General features: G+C 38.9%; 1 protein-coding gene across 1 annotated transcript in view; it reads right to left on the reverse strand.

The window, feature by feature from the left end:
• The window catches only part of LOC113920445, a 129812-nt gene that overhangs the window by 60797 nt on the left and 50967 nt on the right, over positions 1-18048 (reverse strand). The window contains exon 3 of the mRNA XM_027590689.2: positions 15466-15536. Coding sequence (XP_027446490.2) covers positions 15466-15536 — 71 coding nt within the window. The remainder of the gene's footprint in view (positions 1-15465; positions 15537-18048) is intronic.

Here is an 18048-nt window from a genome sequence, read left to right on the forward strand (position 1 = left end):
AATCTCAGGAAACAAAGTGAGGGTTGCTGGAGTGGTGGGGGGTGGGAGGGATGGGGTGGCTGGGTGATAGACACTGGGGAGGGTGTGTGCTATGGTGAGTGCTGTGAATTGTGCAAGACTGTTGAATCACAGATCTGTACCTCTGAAACAAATAATGCAATATATGTTAAGAAAAAAAAAAGAAGAAGAAAATAGCAGGAGTGGAAGAATGAAGGGGGGAAATTGGAGGGGGAAACGAACCATGAGAGACGATGGACTCTGAAAAACAAACTGAGGGTTCTAGAGGGGAGGGGGGTGGGGGGATGGGTTAGCCTGGTGATGGGTATTAAAGAGGGCACGTTCTGCATGGAGCACTGGGTGTTATGCACAAACAATGAATCATGGAACACTACATCAAAAACTAATGATGTAATGTATGGTGATGAACATAACAATAAAAAATTAAAAAAAAAAAGAAAATGTACCAGAGTTATCAAAAGAGGAGTCTTCTATGTGTTAAAATCCTGGCATTGCTACTAACTATATGAGCCATAGGAAAGTGGCTCATCTTTCTCCCTCTCTCCCTCCCTCCCTCCCTCCCTCCCTCCCTCCCTTCCTTCCTTTCTTTCTTTCTTTTTCTTTGAGAGAGAAAATGAAAAAGAGCATGAGTAGGAGGAGGGGCAGAAGGAAAAGCAGACTCCCCGCTAGGTAGGGAGCTGGATGTGGATGTGGGGCTCAATCCCAGTACCCTGAGATCATGACTTGGGCTGAAGGCAGACGCTTAACCGACTGAGACACCCAGGTGCCCCAAGTGGCTCATCTTTCTAAGCCTCAATTTTCAGTTGTAAAGGAAAATAAAACATTTTTATATGATGTTCTTGAAAAAAGTTAAATGAAGCTGCACACATAAAGCATACAGTGGTGTGGCTATCACTTAATAGGTGCTCAATAAATCATTCCAGCTATTATTGTCATTATCAGTGCTGTCCCCATCATCAGCATCACCATCATTAGCATCTTCTTCTTCTAAAAGAATCCAGTCCAGTGTTCTTAGTATTTCATCATGAGATAAAGAGCTGGACCCATAAAAGTAGACTCACAAAGGGGAGAAGGGCTCTGAGAAGAAAGGGACTTCAGAACAACTCCCTCTCTGGAGTAAGAGAGAAGCCAGGGCAGAGTGCTGGCAGCCTATGGTGCCACTGAGGCCAAGGATTCTCCCAGAGAGTCAGGGAAAAAAGCTAGCGATAAATGCCACCTCCCGAAGGGCCTGCTAAGAGCTAAGGAAGTAACCATAGAATCAAGGACTTACTTTTCTTTCATATATCAGGATCTAAGTCTGAGATCTCATGGTTCTCTGAGGTAGGTTAGCTGGCAGAATCCTGTGAATCCTTTTGGGGAGAATCACTACCTATTGCTCATGGAGTTACATCCTTCCCATCCCAGTACAACTAAAAGGGAATCTTGAAAATCTTTATGACTGTGATCAGAGGAGACCTGGCAGCAAAAAGCTTCCTCTCCAAGCTTCAGCAGAAGGTTAAAGATTTTCTCTGGTTTGTTTACCGTTGGATTACTGCTGACAGGAGCCCTGCTCTGCCTTCCACTACCTTTCTGCTAGTTGTAAACTCTACAAAGACGCTCAGAGTCTGATTCAACTGTTGAGGTTGAATATATATATGAGATATATATATCATATATATGATAATATATATTATACATAGAAAAGCAGAAAAATATGCACTTAAGGGAAACAGTAGCCAGACATAAGCAGACAAAGTAGATAAGCAATGGCAGATGGCCACAAATATCGATGGAGAATTGCTACAAAACACAGAAAAGATTTTTAACAGAAAAAAAAAAAAAGAACTTCTCCTTCTGACAATGGTAGAGTAGTATGTCACTAGAAATACCCTCCCACTGAGGACAACTTGAAAAGCTGGAAACATATAACAGATACATACTCAAAGTATCTGGAGAACTAACAAAATAATGAGGAATTAGAGGACCAGACCTGTGGAAAACAGAAAACTCCATTAAGTGAGACACACATCTGGAGACGCTTTCCTTCTAGGGGTGTCTGTTACTATTGAAAGATACAGCTGAGAAGATAATAAGCAGTTTGACAGCCTTGTGGAGTAAAGAGACAATTATTAGAGCCCAAGGATTTCAATATTCACAAAAGGAATATACCCTAAGAGTAAAGATGACTTAGGAATAAACTGGACCTTACAGAGACTGAAGCCCAACACTGATCCACCTCAATCCCTGAAACTGAATCAAGGTAGTCTGGGATGGTTAAAGCCCCGGGTCTCTTGCCAGAAACAAAAGTAGATCCTCTCCAGAGGAAGATAAAATTATCCTATGCCTCAAATTATTCCTATATTTTTTCATGAGTAAAGATTAGTGCTCCACCGAAAATAATCAGTCATACACAAAGATAAGATAATGTGAACAAACTTAAAGGGAAATAATACGTAATATAAGCAGATCAATAGGGAATAATAAAAGTTACCAGATACTTAAAAATAATTTTACCTAATGTGTTCAAGAAAAGATAAGATTGAGAATTTCAATAAAGAGCTGAAACATTTTTTTATTATTATGTTATGTTAATCACCATACATTACATCATTAGTTTTTGATGTAGTGTTCCCTGATTCATTGTCTGTGTATAACACCCAGTGCTCCATGCAGAACATGCCAAACACTTTAAAAAATGAGAATTCTAGGGCCGAGGTGGTGGCACGGGGCAGGGCAGGCTGAAAGACGAAGAAGGAGCTAGTGGTGCACAACAGCGGTGACAACCTACGAGCAGCTGAAGCTGCATGTCACACCTGAAAGATTTTATTTTTTTTATTATTTTTTATTATGTTATGTTAGTCACCATACAGTACATCATTAGTTTTTGATGTAGTGTTCCATGATTCATTGTCTGCGTATAACACCCAGTGCTCCATGCAGTACGTGCCCTCCTTAATACCCATCACCAGGCTAACCCATCCCCCCACCCCCTCCCCTCTAGAACTCTGTTTCTCAGAGTCCATCGTCTCTCATGGTTCGTCTCCCCCTCCGACCTCCCCCCCTTCATTTTTCCCTTCCTTCTCCTAATGTCCTCCATACTATTCCTTATGTTCCACAAATAAGTGAAACCATATGATAATTGACTTTCTCTGCTTGACTTATTTCACTTAGCATAATCTCCTCCAGTCCCAACCACGTGGATGCAAAAGTTGAGTATTCATCTTTTCTGATGGCTGAGTGATATTCCATTGTATATATGGACCACATCTTCTTTATCCATTCATCCGTTGAAGGGCATCTCAGCTCTTTCCACAGTTGGGCTATTGCGGACATTGCTGCTATGAACATTGGGGTGCATATGGCCCTTCTTTTCACTACATCTGTGTCTTTGGGGTAAATACCCAGTCATGCAATTGCTGGGTCACTGGGTAGCTCTATTTTTAACTTTCTGAGGCACCTCCACACTGTTTTCCAAAGTGGCTGTACCAACCTGCATTCCCACCAACAGTGTAAGAGGGTTCCCCTTTCTCCACAACCTCTCCAACATTTGTTGTTTCTTGCCTTGTCAATTTTTGCCATTCTAACTGGTGTAAGGTGGTATCTCAGTGTGGTTTTGATTGGAATTTCCCTGATGGCTAATGATGATGAACATTTTTTCATGTGTCTGTTAGCCATTTGTATGTCTTCTTTGGAGAAATGTCTGTTCATGTCTTCTGCCCACTTTTTGACTTGAGTATGTGGAAGCCTGTGATGATGGAGTGGATGACGTACTTGCCATCAACCGCATGTCCACAGAAGTTACCCTGTCAGTCAAGAAAGATATTCCTCCTTCAGCCGTTACAAGACCAATATTCGGTATACTGGACACAATCCATCTGGTGGCAGGTAATTATCTAATCGTTATTACCAAAAAGACAAAAATAGGTGAATTTTTCAATCATGTAATCTGGAAAGCAACAGATTTTGACATCCTTTCTTATAAAATGATGTTGCACTTAACTGATATTCAGTTACAAGATAATAAAGCTTTCCTAGCGATGATAAACCACGTCCTAATGTGGATGGGTTTTGCTTAACGACATATGATTTGACCCATACTTTCCAGCGGCTATCCATGAGCGGTTTGCATGGAATGGTCATCTTCTAAGAGAACTTTCTGCCCAGCCAGAGGTCCATCGGTGTGCGCTTCTAGTATTACATGGCTGTACCCTCTCCAGTTGTCTGTCAGTCTTTAGTTAGTATTAGTATGAGGCAGATTGAGGAACAATCTCAATTGTATTAGGAGAGTGTTTTAGAATTAATAGAAATTACCTTGGAAACAAATAATACATTATATGTTAAAAAAAAAAAAAGAAGATAGCAGGAGGGAAAGAATGAAGGGGGGGAAATCAGAGGAGGAGACGAACCATGAGAGACTTTGGACTCTGAGAAACAAACTGAGGGTTCTAGAGGGGAGGGGGGTGGGGGGATGGGTTAGCCTCGTGATGGGTATTAAAGAGGGCATGTTCTGCATGGAGCACTGGGTGTTATACACAATGAATCATGGAACACTATATCAAAAACTAATGATGTAATGTATGGTGATGAACATAACAATAAAAAATTTAAAAAAACTAATGATGTAATGTATGGTGATTAACATAATAATAAAAATAAATAAATAAATAAATAAAAAAGAATTAATAGAAATTGCTCTTGATAACAAAATCAAACCCATTACCATAAAATCTTAGAATACTGGTTATAAATTAGCCCCCCCCTTTTTTTAAATGAACTCTTGAGACTGAATTATTCTCTCTGTTCAAGAGTTCTGGAGCTGGTGGTTTAAAGAAGGAACATGCAGAGCGTATTTTTTCTTTATTAGACTTTGTGCCAATAAACAAGAATAGTTTGAACCTGGCTTTTGAAATGAAAACTTCCCCTTTCCCTTAAAATAGTTAGATTCAGGAACTAGGGCAACCAGCAACATGGAGAGGAGAATTATAATTGAAAATCGTACCTGTCATTTAAAATAACCACAAAAAAATGGGAATAGATGGTACACAAAGAATAATGCTTAGGAGGTAAAAGTCCATACAGATGCAAAATAAATAGTCATCATCTAATTGTAAGTTCATTTTAAAAACTTATCATAGACATCATAATAAAAACAGGGAAGCAGACTGAGCTGGCTGATAACGGACAGGTAGATGATGAGCACCTGTAATCAGCACTGTGCTCTCCCTGCAGAAACTGAGGTGATCTTTGTATCAAGAACCCCCAAGAAGCTTATTACAGAAACAGTCTGTGATCTATTTGTTCATTATGTAATATGATTTCTTTAAGTTATTTCTGTTATATTTAAAAGCAAAAAAGTACAGAGGAAACATTTTTCACGGTTGTGGGGGAACAAAAACCAGGAACGCTGGGAGAAAAACATGAGAATTCTAGAGCTGGAAAATACAACTGAAATTAATTCTGCATAGGTTTAACAGAAGATTACACATTTTGAGAAAGAATCAGTGAATTGGAGGATAAGTCAAGGAGGAATAGAATGAAGCATGGAGACAAGTAACTTGGAAAGGTCACAGGTAGGCAATGCCCAACTACCCTCAAACTGGACCTCTTTGCATTTTCACAGATTAGGAGCTACTAAATATGAGGAAATAAGCTACCATGAACAAGAGTAAGCATAAATAATAAACAGCTCTATCAGACCCATACCTGTTTCATATAGTAGAATCAAATGAAGAATAAAAAAAATACATGTGTTTAAAATATTTAGGGAGATAAAAACTAAAGAAAAAACATGAGCTAGCAATTGCATGGTATTGAAAAGAAAGAGCTGAAAACTAGCCAAATATATCTCCCCCCAAAATTATAATTACTAAAATTTAAAAAGCCAATAACATCCCAAAGAGTAGATCAGACTTGGCTGATTAGAGGTAAGTAAGGTGCTTGATATAGAACAGAAAAAATTTTTTTAGAATGTAGCACATCGAGAAAAAGAGAGAAAAGAGGATTAGAGATGTGGAGGATAGAGGATAGATTGAAAAAATGTCTACAAAAGATCTGACATTCCAAAAAAAGCAAAAAGAATTTGAAAGAGGCAATAGTTGAAGAAATAATGGATGAGAACTTTCTAGAATTTATGAAAGATATGGATCCTTAGATTCAGGAAAGATAACTGGTCCTATACAAGATAGGAAAAAAGATATCTACACCTAGATTCATCAGAGTAAAATCGCAGATTATCAAAGACAAAGGGAATATGTAGATGCCTTGGTGGCTCAGTTGGCTAAGTGCCAGACTCTTGGTTTCTGCTCAGGTCGAGATCTCAGGGTTGTGAGATGGAGCCCCACCTCGGGCTCCATGCTCAGTGTAGACTCTGTTTAAGACTCTCTCCCTTCTCCCTCTGCCCCTGCCCCCTCGTGCTCGCGCGCTCTCTAATAAACAAATCTTTAAAAAAAAAAAAAAGACAAAGGGAACATTTTTAAAAGTAGTCAAAGGGAAAATACAAATCATCTACGTAAGAGCAACAATTGATCTGACAAGTGAATTCTCAATAGCAAGAATGGAAATCAAAAGACCGTAGGGTAATACCATTGAAAAACCAAAATAAAAATCCATCAGCCAAATACAGTACCTAGCTAAGCAAACATTAACACAATCAAAATAAATCATTTCCAGGACTCTAAAAATTGAAAGAGAGAGACATGGAGAGAATTTATGACCAAAAAACTCTGAATAAAAGCAATTTTGAAAATTATACTTAGGAAGAAAGAACATGATCCTAGATGAACGTTCTACATACGAAAGAAATGTTGGCCTGGGTGGCACAGTTGATTAAGCATCCAACTCTTAATCTCAGTTTAGGTCTTAATCTCAGGGTCCTGAGTTCAAGCCCTATGTGGAGCCCACTTAAAATACATATATATATATATATAAAAGGGCACCTGAGTGGCTCAGTCAGTTAAGCATCTACCTTCTGCTCAAGTCATGATCTTGGGTTCCTGGGATCCAACCTTGTATTGGGCTTCCTATTCAGTGGGGAGTCTGCTTCTCCCTCTCCCTCTGCCCCTCCCCCTGGCTCATTCTCTCTCTCTCTAATAAAATCTTTAAAAAGAATTTATATATATATATATATATATATATATATATATATCTCACAAAAACAAAACTTAAGTGGAGAAACATAAGCTAGTCTATCAATGATTCCCTATTAGTATTTCACTGGAATTGTATTAAATGTATAATTTAACTTGACAAATATTATTTATGAGATAGCTTTTCCCTCTCCAAGATTATCGCATACCTTTTCATTTGTTCAAGTCATCATTTTCATGTCTCTTATGGGTCTTATGAAGTTTTCTTTATAGATACATTGTACATTTCTTCTTGAGTTCATTCTAAGAAATTCATCTTTTTATTGCAATTTCATTTTATTTATTTATTTTACATTTTAAGGTGTGTCACATATTTATTGCAATTCACAGATATGATGAAACACTGAGCACGTGCTCCTTGACATTGGGATCTGGTTCTGCACAGTGTGTTACTGCAATTTTAAATGGGGTCTTCCATTATTATCTGGTAGATGATCATATATATGTTAATTGTTTATGTATATTAATTTTGCAGCTGTCATCTCCCTGAATTATCTTATCGTTTATAGTAGTTTCTCAATTGATCTTTGCTTTCACAGGTTTAAAACTCACATCATATGCAAAGATTTTACCTCAATTCCAATGTGCTTTTCTCTTGCCTACTTATATCATCTAGTACCTCAGTCTAAACAATGTTAAATAATAGTGGTGTTAGTGGATATTCTTTTATTTCTGACTTTAGTGGAAATGTTTCTACAGTTTTTCCACTAGACATGATGCTATTTTGTTGATGGAGATGGGCATTTTTAGAAATTATGTTAAAGAAGGATCTATATAAATTCTTACTTAATTGAATTTTTAAATCAAGAATGGATGTCAAACTTTATCAAATGCTTGTTTGGTATCTATATTATTAGCTATGTTATTTGGTATTTTGTATCTATATTATTACAGTATTTCCCCAATGTACATCTATTAATATGATAATGAAATATGATGTATGTTCTTGTGCAAACCAGCTGCATATCACTCAAATACATATTACATGGTCAGGCTGTGTTATCTTCTAAAGTACTATTTAATTCTGCTTCATTTCTTTTAATTTAGGATAACTGTCTTACTATCTAAATGAAAATTTGCGACTTTATGTTTGTGTCAACTTTTTCAGTATTTGGTGACAATGTTATGTTCACTTCATAAAAAAAAAATCTTTGGAAGAATTTATTTTTCTATCATTGTAAAAGTAGAAATTGCAGGCCCGGGAGCAAGATGGCGGAGCAGTAGGAGACCTGGATTTCATCTGGTCTCAGGAATTTAGGTGAATAGGGATCAAACCACTCTGAACACCTACAAACTCAACAGGAGATCGAAGAGGAGAGTAGCAACAACTCTCTGAACAGAGAAGCGACCACTTTCTGGAAGGTAGGACGTGCGGAGAAGTGAATCCGAGGCGATATTCGGGAGGATAGACGGCGGGGGAGGGGGCCTCCGTCGGCCACTTCTGGCAAGTGCTAGAGCCTCGGAGCACAAAATCGGACCTTTTAGAAGTCGGCTCTGCTGAGGGATGTCGCTCTGGGGGCTAAGCGGGGGGGTGGAACCCTTGTGGGACAGTGTGGTCTCAGGACCCTTGGGGTCACAGAAAAACCGGGGGTGCCTGAGTGCCGCAGAGCTGCCAGGTATTGGAGCGGGGAAGCCGGCTGCAGAGACGGAGCCGAGGCGCGGGCTCTCGGCTCGGGGTTGCCATAAACTGTGATCGGTAACAGTTGGCCCACTTCTCCTCCAGCAGAAACCAACAAGCAGCAGATCCGGGGAGACTCCCCTTCCTTCCCGGGGAGGAGCGGCACGGGAACGCACCGCAGGGATCTGCTGGGTTTGGAGACTCCACACGGGGTCGGGTGCCAGAGATATAAACGCTCGGTCACAGGCCGGGTGAGCACGGAGAGCGGCCGGAGACCAGGGACAAGGGAGTGACTGCTTTTCTCTGGGGGCGCACTGAGGAGCGGGGCCCCGAGTTCTCAGCTCCTCCGGGCGGAGATTGGGAGGCCACCATTTTTGCCCCGGTCCTCCAAGGCTGTACAGAGAGCCTGCAGGGAACAAAAGCTCCTGAGATCAAACCCGAGCAGCTTGCTTAGCCCGGACCGACAAGGGCGGGGCAATTCCGCCTCCGGCAAAGACATTTGGGAACCACGGCAACAGGCCCCTCCCCCAGAAGATCAGCACGAACAGCGCGCAAGCCAAGACCAAGTTTACCAATCAAGGAGAACGGGAGAACTCCAGCGCTAGGGGAATACTGCACATAGAATTCATGGCTTTTTTTTACCATGATTCATCAGTTTTTCAAAGTTAATTTTTTAACTGCTTTTTTTTTAATTTTTCTTTTTCACTTTTTCAACCATCTTATCAATCCCTTTTTAAAAAAACATCTTTTATTTTTCATTTGTAGAGCCATATTTTATCCCTTCATAGTAGTTACCCTTATTTTTGGCATATATATATAAGTTGTTCTCTCTTTAAAATTTTGAGATACAGTTTCTTCTAACAGATCAAAATATACCCTAAATCACTAGTGTATGGCTTTGTTCTAGTCTCCTGCCTGATCACATTCTCTCTTTTTTCTTTTTTTTTAAATCTTCTTTCTTTTTTCAAACAACTTCTTATCTTATCAATTCCTTTTATAAAATCTTTTATAATTTTCATTTTTACAGTCATCTTCCATCCCTTCATTGTATCAACCCTTATTTTGTACATATATAAGTCTTTCTTCCTTTAAAATTTTAGGGGGCACTTTTTTCTAACAGACCAAAATACGCCCAAAATCTAGTGTGTGGCACTGATCTATGCACTAGCCTGATCATATTTGATCATATTCTGTTTTTTTTGTATTGTTCTGTTTTTGGTTTTATCTTATTTTTTTTCCCTCTTTTTTCTTTCTTTCCCTTTCTTTTCCCCTGGTTTCAGGTCTTTTCTGATTTGTATAGAGTATATTTCCCGGGGACATTGTTACCCTGTTAGCATTTTGTTCTCTCATTCATCTATTCTCCTCTGGACAAAAATGACAAGACGAAAAAAATCAGCTCAGCAAAAAGAACAAGAGGTAGTACCGTCTGCCAGGGACCTACTCAATACGGACATTAGTTCGATGTTGGACCTAGAGTTCAGAATCATGACCTTAAAGATACTAGCTGAGCTTGAGAAAAGCGTGGAAGTTATTAGAGAAACCCTTTCTGGAGAAATAAAAGAACTAAAATCTAACCAAGTCGAAATCAAAAAGGCTATTGATGAGGTGCAATCAAAAATGGGGGCACTAACTGCTAGGATAAATGAGGCAGAAGAGAATATCAGCGATATAGAAGACCAAATGATGGAAAATAAAGAGGCTGAGAAAAAGAGAGAGAAACAACTACAGGATCATGAGGGCAGAATTCGAGAGATAAGCGATACGATAAGACGAAACAACATTAGAATAATTGGGATCCCAGAAAGAAGAAGAAAGAGAGAGAAGGGCAGAAGGGATATTGGAGCAAATAATAGCAGAGAACTTCCCTAATGTGTGGAAGGAAACAGGCATCAAAATCCAGGAGGCACAGAGAACCCCTCTCAAAATCAATGAAAATAGGTCAACACCCCGACATCTAATAGTAAAACTTACGAGTCTCAGAGACAAAGAGAAAATCCTGAAAACAACTCGGGAGAAGAGATATGTAACCTACAATGGTAGAAATATTAGATTGGCAACAGACCTATCCACAGACCTGGCAGGCCAGAAAGGCCTGGCATGATATCTTTGGAGCACTAAACGAGAAAAATATGCAGCCAAGAATACTATCTCCAGCTAGGCTGTCATTGAAAATAGAAGGAGATATAAAAAGTTTCCAGGACAAGCAAAAACTAAAGGAATCTGCAAACACGAAACCAGCTCTACAAGAAATATTGAAAGGGGTCCTCTAAGCAAAGAGAGAGCCTAAAAGCAGCATAGATCAGAAAGGAACACAGACAATATACAGTCACAGTCACCTTACAGGCCATACAATGGCACTAAATTCATATCTTTCAATAGTTACCCTGAATGTAAATGGGCTCAATGCCCCAATCAAAAGACACAGGCTATCAGATTGGACTAAAAAACAAGACCCATCCATATGCTGTCTGCAAGAGACTCATTATAGACCCAAGGACACCCCCACATTGAAAGTGAGGGGGTGGAAAACCATTTACCATGCTCATGGACACCAAAAGAAAGCTGGGGTGGCAATCCTTATATCAGACAAATTAGATTTTAAAACAAAGACTGTAATAAGAGATGAAGAAGGACACTATATCCTACTTAAAGGGGTCTATCCAACAAGAAGATCTAACAATTGTAAATATCTATGCCCCTAACATAGGAGCAGCCAATTATATAAGGCAATTAATAACAAAAGCAAAGAAACACATTGACAACAATACAGTAATAGTGGGGAAATTTAAACCCCCCCCGACTGAAATGGAAAGATCACCTAAGCAAAAGATCAACAAGGAAATAAAGACTTTAAATGACACACTGGACCAGATGGACTTCACAGACATATTCAGAACATTCCATCCTAAAGCAACGGAACACACACTCTTCTCTAGTGCCCATGGAACATTCTCCAGAATTGATCACATCCTAGGTCACAAATCAGGTCTCAACTGGTACCAAAAGATGGGGATCATTCCCTGCATATTTTCAGACCACAATGCTTTGAAACTAGAACTCAATCACAAGAGGAAAGTCGGAAAGAACTCAAATACATGGAGGCTAAAGAGCATCCTACTAAAGAATGAATGGGTCAACTGGGAAATTACAGAATTTAAAAAATTCATGGAAACCAATGAAAATGAAAACACAACTGTTCAAAATCTGTGGGATACAGCAAAGGCAGTCCTGAGAGGAAAGTACATAGCAATACAAGCCTTTCTCAAGAAACAAGAAAGGTCTCAAATACACAACCTAACCCTACACCTAAAGGAGCTGGAGAAAGAACAGCAAAGAAAGCCTAAACCCAGCAGGAGAAGAGAAATAATAAAGATCAGAGCAGAAATCAATGAAAGAGAAACCAAAAGAACAGTAGAACAGATCAATGAAACTAGGAGCTCGTTCTTTGAAAGAATTAACAAGATTGATAAACCCCTGGCCAGACTTATCAAAAAGAAAAGAGAAACGACCCAAATCAACAAAATCATGAATGAAAGAGGAGAGATCACAACCAACACCAAAGAAATACAAACAATGATAAGAACATATTATGAGCAACTCTATGCCAGCAAATTAGATAACATGGAAGAAATGGGTGCATTCCTAGGGATGTATCAACTACCAAAATTTAACCAGGAAGAAATAGAAAACCTGAACAGACCTATAACCACTAAGGAAATTGAAGCAGTCATCAAAAAATCTCCCAACAAACAAAAGCCCAGGGCCAGATGGCTTCCCAGGGGAATTCTATCAGACATTTAAAGAAGAATTAATACCTATTCTCATGAAACTGTTCCAAAAAATAGAAATGGAAGGAAAACTGCCAAATTCATTTTATGAGGCCACCATTACCTTGATCCCAAAACCAGACAAAGACCCCATCAAAAAGGAGAATTACAGACCAATATCTCTGATGAACACGGATGCAAAAATTCTCACCAAATTACTAGCCAACAGAATCCAACAGTACATTAAAAGGATTATTCACCATGACCAAGTGGGATTTATCCCTGGGCTGCAAGGTTGGTTCAACATCCGCAAATCAATCAACGTGATACAATACATTAACAAAAGAAAGAGCAAGAATCATATGATCCTCTCAATAGATGCAGAAAAAGCATTTGACAAAGTACAGCATCCTTTCTTGATCAAAACTCTTCAGAGTATAGGGATAGAGGGTACATACCTCAATATCATAAAAGCCATCTATGAAAAAGCTACAGCGAATATCATTCTCAATGGGGAAAAGCTGAGAGCTTTTCCCCTAAGGTCAGGAAGGCGGCAGGGATGTCCACTCTCACCACTGCTATTCAACATAGTATTAGAAGTCCTAGCCACAGCAATCAGACAACAAAAAGAAATCAAAGGCATCCAAATCGGCAAAGAGGAAGTCAAACTCTCACTCTTTGCAGATGATATGATACTGTATGTGGAAAACCCAAAAGACTCCACCCCCAAACTGCTAGAACTCATACAGGAATTCAGTAAAGTGGCAGGATATAAAATCAATGCACAGAACTCAGTGGCATTCCTATACACCAACAACAAGACAGAAGAGAGACAAATCAAGGAGTTGATCCCATTTACAATTGCAGCCAAAACCATAAGATACCTAGGAATAAATTTAACCAAAGAGGCAAAGGATCTGTACTCAGAAAACTATAAAATACTCATGAAAGAAATTGAAGAAGACACAAAGAAATGGAAAAATGTTCCATGCTCATGGATTGGAAGAACAAACATTGTGAAGATGTCAGTGCTACCTAGAGCAATCTACACATTCAATGCAATCCCCATCAAAATACCATCCACTTTTTTCAAAGAAATGGAACAAATAATCCTAAAATTTGTATGGAACCAGAAGAGACCCCAAATAGCCAGAGGAATATTGAAAAAGAAAAGCAAAGCTGGCGGCATCACAATTCCGGACTTCCAGCTCTATTACGAAGCTGTCATCATCAAGACAGTATGGTACTGGCACAAAAACAGACACATAGATCAATGGAACAGAATAGAGAGCCCAGAAATGGACCCTCAACTCTATGGTCAATTCATCTTTGACAAAGCAGGAAAGAATGTCCAATGGAAAAAAGACAGTCTCTTCAACAAATGGTGTTGGGAAAATTGGACAGCTACATGCAGAAGAATGAAACTGGACCATTTCCTTACACCACACACAAAAATAGACTCCAAATGGTTGAAAGACCCAAAGTGAGACAGGAGTCCATCAAAATCCTAAAGGAGAACACAGGTAGCAACCTCTTTGACCTCAGCCGCAGCAACTTCTTCCTAGAAACATCGCCAAAGGCAAGGGAAGCAAGGGCAAAAATGAACTATTGGGATTTCATCAAGATAAAAAGCTTTTGCACAGCAAAAGAAACAGTCTACGAAACCAAAAGACAACCAACAGAATGGGAGAAAGTATTTGCAAATGACGTATCAGATAAAGGGCTAGTATCCAAAATATATAAAGAACTTATCAAACTCAACACCCAAAGAACAAATAATCCAATCAAGAAATGGACAGAAGACATGAACAGACATTTTTCCAAAGAAGACATCCAAATGGCCAACAGACACTTGAAAAAGTGCTCAACATTGCTTGGCATCACGGAAATCCAAATCAAAACCTCAATGAGATACCACCTCACACCAGTCAGAATGGCTAAAATTAACAAGTCAGGAAACGACAGATGTTGGCGGGGATGCGGAGAAAGGGGAACCCTCCTACACTGTTGATGGGAATGCAAGTTGGTGCAACCACTCTGGAAAACAGTATGGAGGTTCCTCAAACAGTTGAAAATAGAGCTACCATACGATCCAGCAATTGCACTACTGGGTATTTACCACAAAGATACAAATGTAGGGATGCGAAGGGGTACGTGCACCCCGATGTTTATAGCAGCAATGTCCACAATAGCCAAACTGTGGAAAGAGCCAAGATGTCCATCGACAGATGAATGGATAAAGAAGAGGTGGTATATATACACAATGGAATATTATGCAGCCATCAAAAGGAATGAGATCTTGCCTTTTGCAACGATGTGGATGGAACTGGAGGGTGTTATGCTGAGTGGAATAAGTCAATCAGAGAAAGACATGTATCATATGACCTCACTGATATGAGGAATTCTTAATCTCAGGAAACAAAGTGAGGGTTGCTGGAGTGGTGGGGGTTGGGAGGGATGGGGTGGCTGGGTGATAGGCATTGGGGACGGTATGTGCTATGGTGAGCGCTGTGAATTGTGTAAGACTGTTGAATCACAGATCTGTACTTCTGAAACAAATAGTGTCAACATATGTTAAGAAAAAAGAAAAAGAAGAAAATAGCAGGAAGGGAAGAATGAAGGGGAGTAAGTCGGAGGGGGAGACAAACCATAAGAGACGATGGACTCTGAAAAACAAACTGAGGGTTCTAGAGGGGAGGAGGGTGGGAGATGGGTTAGCCTGGTGATGGGTATTATGGAGGGCACATTCTGCGTGGAGCACTGGGCGTTATGCACAAACAATGAATCATGGAACACTACATCCAAAACTAATGATGTAATGTAGAGTGATTAAGATAACAATAAAAATTTTTTTTAAAAAAGTAGAAATTGCAGAGGAATTATCTGCAATGCCAGATAACATCTTTTTCAATGAAGGAGGAATTTCCCTTTTCCTTACCTCTTTCTCCTGCCCATGGCTTCAACCCTGGTGGAGGCAGAGTCAGCAAAGTGGGGTAGAGTGAAGGGTGCCTGTGAAGACAAAGCACATGTCAGTAGAACAGACAGAAACTGATACTGCCAACCTCTCCTAGTCTTAGATTCTCAGCTCAAAGTAGTCGTATCAAGCTGCGGGAGGGGAGAATCTCAAACTCCAAATGAAGTTCAGAGTTTTATTATTAAACTGGGCTGCATCCTTAAATTGCTGAACTGAGACTTATTCTTGTGACTTGAAGCGATTGAGGACTTTTTATAATCTAAGAGTTACTGGAAAATCCATGGGACTTAAACAAGCACACTGAGTTGGTTTGAAAGGGCCACAGGAGGAAACATAAAGTTATTTTATGATTGCACCCTGTTGAGTTCATCTTCTGCTATTTGACAGTTACTCCTGCCTAGAACACTATGAGGAATGATTAAAAACAGTGCAGGCTGTTTAAAGGAATACAACTAGGAAAGAAAAAAAACAAAAACAAAAAAACTTGGCTTCCTCATAGCGACCACCCAACACAGAGCTCTTTCCTCCACTTCCATTTGAATATTTTTTAAGATTTTATTTAAATTCAAGTTAGTTAACAGATAGTGTATTACTAATTTCAGGGATAGAATTTAGTGATTCATCAGTTGCATATAACACCCAGTGCTCATTACATCACGTGCCCTCCTTAATGCCCATCACCCAGTTACCCCCTTCCCTCATCCCCCTCCCCTCCAGCAATGCTGTTTGTTCCCTCTAGTTAAGAGTCTCTTATGGTTTGCTTAAACCCTACCTAGAAGACTCCCTAGGAAAGATTTTGCCAATAGTATATCATCTCTCTCAAAACAGAGAAACATCCTCGCTCCCAGGTATCAGAAAGAAATGGCTGGTGGAGAGATTGGAGAGAACATATGGGCAAAGAGGTGTCACCACATTATCTTGGAGTGAAGACATCCCCCCGCCCCCCTGCCAGAGTGGTTTGCTATAAAAGTAAACCAACTTGACTCCTTCTTCTATTGCTCTCTGATATTCATAATTTAGCTACACCCGCTAAGGAGTTACCAAAACCACAAAGCAATAATTCTCTGGTCACTTGAGTTTACTAAGGAAGAGACTCTTGATAATTCAGTATTGACAGGTATTCAGGAAACTTAGCTTTGCATTAGTATATCCCAAGCTTGTTAAAGATTATATTAAATAAACATGTACAAGAGTTGGCATGGCTGTTTGGAGACTACTCCTATTCTTTTTTGCAGTCTTTCAAAATTTTTCTATTTATTTATTATTTATTTATTTATTCCTCTGAATATTCATTCCCCATTCCCATTTTCCTTCCTCCCTTAATCAGCAACAATTCATTTGAAGTGTATCCATTCATTTTTGTGTGGTCTAGTAAAGGATGGACTATTTTATGTGAAAGTATTTTCAATTTCTACTAGACAGTCCTGATCCAGACCATAATAAATACTAACTTATCACACATCTATTTGGGGCACTGGTTGCCTGGTTTTCTATGTCAGTTTTTATTGTTTGCCAGAACTGCAGATAGCAACATACTCAAATGTAGGCATTTCATCTTTTTATATTTGTTGTTCCCTGTCTGTATTTCTCTGAAGTATGAAACGGAAGAAAGATACATCAATGTTTGGAGACAAAAGATATTTTCACAATGGACAAAACTAGTATACATGGCCCAAGTCAATGCAAAAAGACAAGAAAAAGAAATAAGTTCTTGCCCTCTTTCACTCTGTATCTCTCCTTCTTCATATGTACATATTTATGTACATGTAATATATATGTATGTGTATGTGTAATAAAGAAATTAAACCATCTTATTTGCAGTTAATACTATTTTCAACTAGAAAGTCCAAAAAAAAAATCAACAACTTAATTGGAAGTATGAAAGTCAGTAAATTATCCAAATAAAAGATAAACTTACAAAAATTAGTAGTTTTCCCATATAGAAACAATAACCAATTAGAAAATGTAATGGAAATATCCCATTCATAATAGCAACTGGTTCTATAATATACTCAGAAATGAACGTTACAAAAGTATATAAACCCATATTAAAAAAAGATAAAACTTTACTAAAGAATATAAAAGAATTCTTGAATAAATTAAGAGACATCCAATGCTCCTCACTGAGACAATTCAATATGATGATGGCATCTATTCTCCCCAAATTAATCTATAAATTCCATGCAATCCCAATAAAAATCCCAGACAGCATTACAAAGAGAATTTAATATGTTACTTGAATGTTTGAGGAAAAAAAGGGACAGCCAAGAAAGTGCTTTTGAAACAAAGTGCTTCCCTCAGAATGTACCTATATTTGGGGGTAGGGTCTTTAAAGAGGTAATCAAGTTAAAATGAGGTCACTGGAATGGGTCATAATCTAATATAACTGGTGTTCTTCTTTTTTTTAATTTAAATTCAATTAATTAACATATAATATATTATTTGTTTCAGGGGTACAGGTCTGTGATTCATCAGTCTTATATAATACCCAGTGCTCATTACAACACATGCCCTCCCCATTGTCCATCACCCAATTACCACATCCCT

The sequence above is a fragment of the Zalophus californianus genome, chromosome 3 (assembly GCF_009762305.2).
Source record: "Zalophus californianus isolate mZalCal1 chromosome 3, mZalCal1.pri.v2, whole genome shotgun sequence".
Classification (NCBI taxonomy): Eukaryota; Metazoa; Chordata; class Mammalia; order Carnivora; family Otariidae; genus Zalophus; species Zalophus californianus.